At 40.3% G+C, this 7489-nt stretch overlaps 1 protein-coding gene across 7 annotated transcripts in view; it reads right to left on the reverse strand.

The window, feature by feature from the left end:
• The window catches only part of SPECC1 (sperm antigen with calponin homology and coiled-coil domains 1), a 276466-nt gene that overhangs the window by 174406 nt on the left and 94571 nt on the right, over window positions 1-7489 (reverse strand). For all 7 annotated transcript variants that reach the window (XM_019641539.1, XM_019641535.1, XM_019641540.1 and 4 more), the window contains one exon: window positions 5729-5864. In XM_019641539.1, the coding sequence (XP_019497084.1) occupies window positions 5729-5864 (136 nt within the window). The remainder of the gene's footprint in view (window positions 1-5728; window positions 5865-7489) is intronic.

Raw genomic sequence — 7489 nt, forward strand, 5'->3', positions numbered from 1 at the left:
TGCTGTCTTTCTCTTGCTGCTTTTAGGATTCTGTCTTTGTCTTTAACCTTTTCAATTTTAACTATGATGTGTCTTGGTGTGGACCTGTTTGGATTCGGCTTGTTTGGAACCCTCTGCACTTCCTGGGCTTCTGTGTCGATTTCCTTCACCAGGGTAGGGAAGTTTTCAGTCATTATTTCTTCAAAATACATTCTTGATCTCTTGCTGCCTCTCTTCTCCTTCTGGTATTCCTATGATGCAAATGTTGTTGCGCTTGATGCTGTCCCACAGGTCTCTTAAACTATTTTCATTCTTTTTTCTTTTTGTTGTTTCAGCTAGGTGATTTCTGCTATTTTGTCTTCTAAATCGCTGATCCGATTCTCTGCTTCGTCTAATCTACTGGTGATTCCTTTGAGTGTGTTCATTTCAGTTATTGTATTCTTTAGTTCTAACTGGTTGTTTTTTTATGATTTCTCTATCCGTCTTTATGTCCTCACGAAGTTCCTTAAACGTTCTTAACACCAGTGTTCTAAACTCTGTCTCTGAAAGGTTGGATACCTCTGTTTCATTTAGTTCCGTTTCTAAAAGTTTCTTCTGATCTTTTACTTTTGACATGTTTCTTTGTTTCTTCATTCTGGCTGTCGCTCTGTGATTGCTTTGATGTATTAGATAGATCACCTAGAAAAAAAAAGAAAAAAGAAAAAAAAAAGAAGGGGCTCTCTGCCCGCCTTAATCTGCAGCCCACTTGCTCAGCAATAGAGAGAATCTGGGTGACTCAGCACCAGCTGTTGCGGGGAAGGGCTCAACACGACATGCATTGGCCTCCCTCTCAGGCTTGCAGTGAGCTTCCCGCAATTAGCTGCTGTGTGCTCTTGAACCATGCTCACCACCAAAAATCCTCGCAGGTTGTTGCGGGCTGTCTGCTGCTGCAAAAAACCCTCTGTGGCCTGCGGAGGTGGGTGCCAGGCATCAGGGGCTCAGGGTGCCCCTGGCAACACAGCTCTAGGTGGGCAGGGCAGGCCCCCAAGGCACCACAGGATGTGGTCAGTGGCCCCCAACAAGTCAGAGCAGCATGCACTCCTGCACCGGCACCCAGCCCGCACAACCTCGCCAGGGAAGCCCCAGCCAGATCATGCAGGCACACAGCTCATGACCCAACACTCCCAGGAAAACTCCCAGTCTCAACCTGTCCCAATCAGCCTCTCACAGATCAGGCAGAGCAGCCAGACAGTCAATCGCCAGCCTGGCAACTCTGCATGTGCAGTGCGGAGAGCGGGAACCTAAGGCGGCTCCCGCACTACCACGTTTCAATGAACAATCTGTTGGAGCCGGAGCACACCCACCAGGCGTTTCCCTGGCTATGCAGCACAACCAGTGCAGAGGGTGGGGATCCGAGGCCACATGCGCGCACATGCACACACGCACTCCTATGCCAATTCCACCAAACCAATGCGGTCCCGGACCTTGTGGGAGGGCCCAACCCTGAAAAAATGGCGCCCTCCTGTACACTACTCATGTGTAAGCTCCACACTAGGAGAACAATGGTCCCAAAACCTCCAGCTCCCGCACCAAATGTGCTCAGTTCAGTCCTTCCCCACAGGCTCCTGGGCCTCGCTCACACAGCTACTCCCTCCACCAGGGACCAGGTGAGTGCTCACGAGCAAGCAAGTCCGTTTGCTGGCTCCACTGGTTCTCTAGCCGCCCTTAGCCTCACTGAGTTGAGCAAAGAGAGTCCTTACTAATTGCTACTGCCAGCTATCGTAGAACTCCTCTTCCCGGCAAAGTAACTCTGGGCTGGTGAGCTTCGTATGGAGTCGGAAGGTCTCTCCCCCAATGGGAGAAGCCTCCCCACTGCTGAGGTGTCCCTCACGGGGTTCACCCTCTCTCGTCTCCGCCCCTCCTACCAGACTTGACATGGCCTCCTCTTTAAGTCCTTCATGTAGAGGTTCTGTTCATCTAGAGTTCAGGGGACTTCCGAGGTTGAATGTTGTATAAATGATTTGTAATTTTGGTGTGATCCCCCCACCACTTTTAATTCTGGTAACTCTCCTCAAAGATAACCATTCTTAAAACCTTCCTGAAAAAAGGTTATGATTTCAAAAATTAAATTAACATATACTTTAAAAAATTAAAAGAAATGAGATCATACTCTATGCACCATGTTATTTTCCCCACTTAGTAATATACTTTTATCCTCACCCTTTTGGTACATGCAAATCTACTGTGTCCATTTTCATGGCTGCATATTATTCCACTGGACCAAAATCTCATTATGCAACCAATTCTGTACTGATACACACTTAAGTGTTTCCAGTATTTCACTACTATAATAATGCCGCAACTGAACATCTTGTCCATATATATCAACAGTGTCTTTCAAGTAAATCAGTAGTGTTATATGCTAGAAATCCTTGGTGAAAGATTATACATATTTCAAATGCAGATAGATATTACCAAACTGTCCTTATGCATCAACTATATGTGGTGTGCTGACTCCCGACACCCTTAATGACACCAGAAATTACCAACTGTTTTAATTTTACTAATCTGTCAAGGGAAATAGTGTATCTAGCTATCGTTTTGATTTACATTTCTTTACCTATACGAGAAACTTAGCATCTTTCTATTGGCTATCTTTATTTTTTGTAACGTGAACTACCCATTTTTCTACTGTACTATTTTTCTTTTCTTATTCATTTATATAAACTCTTTGTAAATAAGCCCTTCACTACATGTATTGCAAATAACTTCCTCTTTTTACAAAGCAGTTTTTTATATTTATGTACTATTTCTTCTTTTCCTGTCATGATTTGTAGCCATGCTTCTGTGTTTGTTTCTACTTAAAGGCTCTTCCAAGGTCAAGACTACAAATTTTCTTCTTTTGTACTTTCATGGTTTCATTTTTTAATATTTAAATCTTTAATCCACCTGGAATTTATTTTGACAGAGGAATGAGATAGGGATCTAGCTTTATTTTTTCCTAAAGACCTAATCAGTCGTTATTTTTTAATGAATTATCCATCTTAATATACAATGCCAATTTTATCCTATGCTAAATCTTCTGGTGTATTCTGGACTTTCTCCACTGTTCCATTGGATTGCCTATTTCTTCACCAGTTCCAAGGTACTTAAGGTTAGTTCCTTGGTTACTATTTTTCAGAAATTTCCTGGTTATTCTAGAATATTTATTCTTCTATATCAGGGTTTATCAACAGCAGTACTATTGACGTTTTGGGCTAGATAATTCTTTGGGGGGGAGGGGCGCAGCCCTATGCATTGTAGGATGTTCAGTAGCATCACTGACAGAGGTCAGTAGCACACCTCTAGTTATGACAACCAAAAATGTCTGCAGACATTGCCAATTATTTCCTGGGTTGGGGGCAGGGCAAAATCGCCCCTGACTGAGAACCACAATTTTAGATAAACCCAGTATCATTTTATCAGTGTATCCACATCCAAATTCCCAGTGATATTTTAATTGAAATGAAAGTGAATTCATAGAATTTAGATCTTTTTATATTTAATATATTATATTTATTATATTTAATCTTTAGTATATTTAATCAGCTTATCCAAGAACCATGAATATCCTTCTACTTATTTATGTCTTCTTTCATGTCCTTTAAAAGAGTTTTAAGATTTTTTAAAAAAGGCTCTTATACTTTAAGTTTATTCCTAGGTATTTTACCTTTTTCATTCCTTTATAAATGAGATCATTTCTTTTTTTTTTTTTTTAAAGATTTTTATTGGGGAATTGGGGGGATGGGAACAGTGCTGGGGAATTGGGGGAAGGGGAACAGACAAGTTGCTGTCGTTTTTTTTTGTTCTTCAGTCTAGTTGTAGAGGACGTTGCTTCACTGGCCCAAGTTGGCACCTTCATTGCGCTCTTCTCTGGCGAGGCATGAGATCATTTCTTATGTTATCTTTTCTAACTAGTCACTGATAAGAAAGCTATTGATATTTTATATTCTACAACCAATCACTTACTGAACTCTTACTGTACCTAATAGATTTTCAGAATATTCTAAGTTTTTTCCTAATGATATAATTTTGAGGAAATTCTAAGCATTTTTCTAAGCATACAATGTTATTATATGCATAAAATCATCATTTTGTTTCCTCATTTCTAATATATATAGCTATAGCTCTTCTGTCTCACTGCTTTAATACTTGCAGAAGAATTTAAATGACAGTGGTGATAGTAGGCAACCCTGAATCATTCTTGATTTTAATGGGAATACTTCTAGGATTTCACCATTAAGCAGAAAGCTTCTTTGAGATACATATATTTTATATCACTAAAGTAGTAGTCATACATCTATAGTCTACTAAGAGTTTGTTCTGAAATCAGAAAGACTGCTAATTTTGTCAAATGCATCTTCCGTCTCTAGAAATGACTATATGGTTATTCTTCCTTAGTCTATTAATATTGTATGATAGATTAGATATACCTAGATTTCCTAATATTAATCCATTCTTGGATGGTGTAAGTCCACTTGGTTATGATGTGCATTATTATTCTTTTAGTTTCTTGTTGAAGTCTATTTGCTAATATTTTGACCTCATATTTTTGCATCAATATTTGACAGTGAGATCATTCTGTCATTTTTTAGTAGTGTTTTGTTAACTTTTGGAATTAGTGTTAGGCTGGCTTGATGAAAATAAGTGTACTTTCATTTGTTGTATTTTATTTTATTTATTTATTTTTTACTTTGTTTTAAAGTTTGTAGCAGAGGATAGTTCTATTGGAGCAGAAAGTTACAGCTCTCGAAACGGGGGAGGGGGTGGCCTTACTGGGATGCTCCTGTTGTATTTTAAAACCAAATATGTGTATTTAGTATGAAACCAGTCTTTAAAATTATAGTAAAACCATTGTATAGAAACACAAGGCCATTTCCCCTACATCCTAAAAAAAAGCTACATATACTCTTCATAGATTCAACTTTTTGAAGACTGAATAAATTAAAATATACCCTTGGAAAGCTAATCTGGATTATGATATTTTATGTAAAAAGTGCAAAAATCATTAAGTATGCTACTATTCAACACTATTATAAATTAATAATGACATATTTCAGCCATTTTCCCATCTTACACAATTTAGCAATACACAGAGCTGCATTATAAGAGTTAGACCACGGAAAGCTTAGCTTTCTTATTTATGTGCTCCAAAGGAAAGTTAAATACATTGTTTGATGTTTTAAGTTTCCCATGCTCTGAACTCAAATATAATGGTTATAAAAAGCCTTTTCTGTTTCTCAAAAAGAATAGTAACACTGAGAAAGTTCACAGTTCCAGTGGCCACTGCCATCTACGTGACTCCGATGTTTAAGTGAGGATCATCCCAGTTTTCCATACAACATTGTACACCAACCTCTGCGAGGGACCTACAGGGCTCATTCACTCATCTAATGCACACTGCACCAAAACGACCCTAGAACATATACCGTCTTGCCTGGATTTCACACACTCATTGTGACAGATGGACAACTAGATGGACAGTGGGACCCACAGCACTCCCTATTACCTTTTTGTTTCTCGTCTGTCTCCCCATTAGATATAAACTCCCTGCGGGCAGGATGATGTTATCTAAAACAGCTCCTGGCCCAGAGTAAGTACTCAGTACATATCTGATGAAGGGAAGGGATGCACCAACACTAAAGGACCCGTCTGCCTGGGTCCCTCCAACCTGGACCCCTCAGATCTGAGTTTTTCTGACCTGGGTCTCTCCTGCCTGGGTCACTCCTACCTGGGTTGCTCCTCAGGCGGCTCTCAGTGAGCTCAGAGATGGCTCCAGCTGTCGAAGTCTTTTTCAGTCGAACTACCCCAGAAGCCATGGTACTTCCTGGTTTGTTGAGCATGTCCTCACTACTGGCCCTCTTGAGCTAAGAGAGAGGTAGAGGGGAAAGAGAGAGGATGAAGAGATACATTTTCAGTAAGGAATGCTATAAACCAAGAAAGCATCCAAGCAGTACCACTTGCCCGGTAGTTACGATGCAGTAAATGGCTCTCTGAGGAGCACGATAGTGCAAAGTGGACAAGTGCAAAGCTAGACAGAACTGTGTGTATCATTTGCAGGTCTGGGTATGATCTTCCGGTACTGTTTCAGAGATTATTATAAGATTATGGGTGAATATTACCCATCATGTCACACTTCAAATAATGAATTTTTTACAACCCTGCTTTCTTGGTTAAAAAATTTTTTTCGGGCCGGTCGAGTGGCGCGATGGTTAAGAACTGGCTTGGGATGCCAGAGGGCCCCTGTTCAGATCCCACATATGAGGGCCAGTGATACTGCCCTCCACGCTAAGATGCTGAACAACAGCTCAACCTGGAGTTGGGCTGCTGTGAGTCGCTGGCGATGGCGTGGGCTGAAGCCCCTGTGGCAGTGGGTTGCCATGGGCTACCGTATGTAGCCAGCAGCCAGCATGAGTGGCCAGCAGCCACCGTGAGCAGCCATCCAGAAGCCGGCGACTCATGTGCCTCACCCGGGAAGAGCGCAATGATGGTGCCAACTTGGGCCAGTGAAGCAACGTCCTCCACAACTAGACTGAAGAACAAAAGGACAGCAACTTGTCTNAAATGTGCTTGGGAGCCCTCCCTCCTTCTGTATTTTTTGGAATAGTTTGAGGAAAAGGTATTAATTCTTTTTTGAATGTTTTGTAAAAATCACCTGTGAAGCCATCTGGTACAGGACTTTTGTTTGTTGGAAGCTTGTTGATTACTGATTCAATGTCTTTGGTAGTAATCAGTCTGTTTAGAGTTTCTGTTTCTTCTTGGTTCAGACTTGGTAGATTGTAAGCTTCTAGAAATGTATCCATGTCTTCCAGATTGTCGAATTTGTTGGCATATAATTGCTTGTAGCATTTTCCTACAATTTTCTGTATTTCTGTGGTGTCTGTTGTCACTTCTCTTTCATTTCTGATTTTATTAATTTGGGTCCTCTCTCTCTTTTTCTTGGCGAGTCTGGCTAAGAGTTTCTTGATTTTGTTTGTCTTTTTAAAAACCAGCTCTTAGTTTCATTGATCTTTTGTATTTTTTTTTTGGCTTCTATTTCATTTATTTCTGCTCTGGTCTTTATTATTTCCTTCCTTGTACTCCCTTTGGGATGTTTTGCTGTTCTTTTTCCAGTACTCTTAGGTGTAAAGATAGTCTGTTGATTTGAGATTGTTCTTGTTTCTTTAGATAGGACTGCATTGCTATGAATTTTCCTCTTAGGACTGCTTTCACTGCATCCCATAGATTTTGGGTTGTTGTGTTTTCATTTTTGTTTGTCTTAAGATAGGTTTTGATTTCTTCTTTGATCTCATTTTTTACCCACTCGCTATTTAGTAGCATGTTATTTAGCCTCCATATAGTTGTGTGCTTTCTGGGTATCTTCTTATAATTGATTTCTAGTTTCATAGCATTGTGGTCAGAGAAGATGCTTGATATGATTTCAATCTTCTTAAATTTATTGAGACTTGTTTTGTGGCCTAATATGTGGTCTATCTTGGAAAATGTTCCATGT

This window comes from Hipposideros armiger, unplaced genomic scaffold (genome assembly GCF_001890085.2).
Source record: "Hipposideros armiger isolate ML-2016 unplaced genomic scaffold, ASM189008v1 scaffold_61, whole genome shotgun sequence".
In the NCBI taxonomy this organism is placed as follows: domain Eukaryota; kingdom Metazoa; phylum Chordata; class Mammalia; order Chiroptera; family Hipposideridae; genus Hipposideros; species Hipposideros armiger.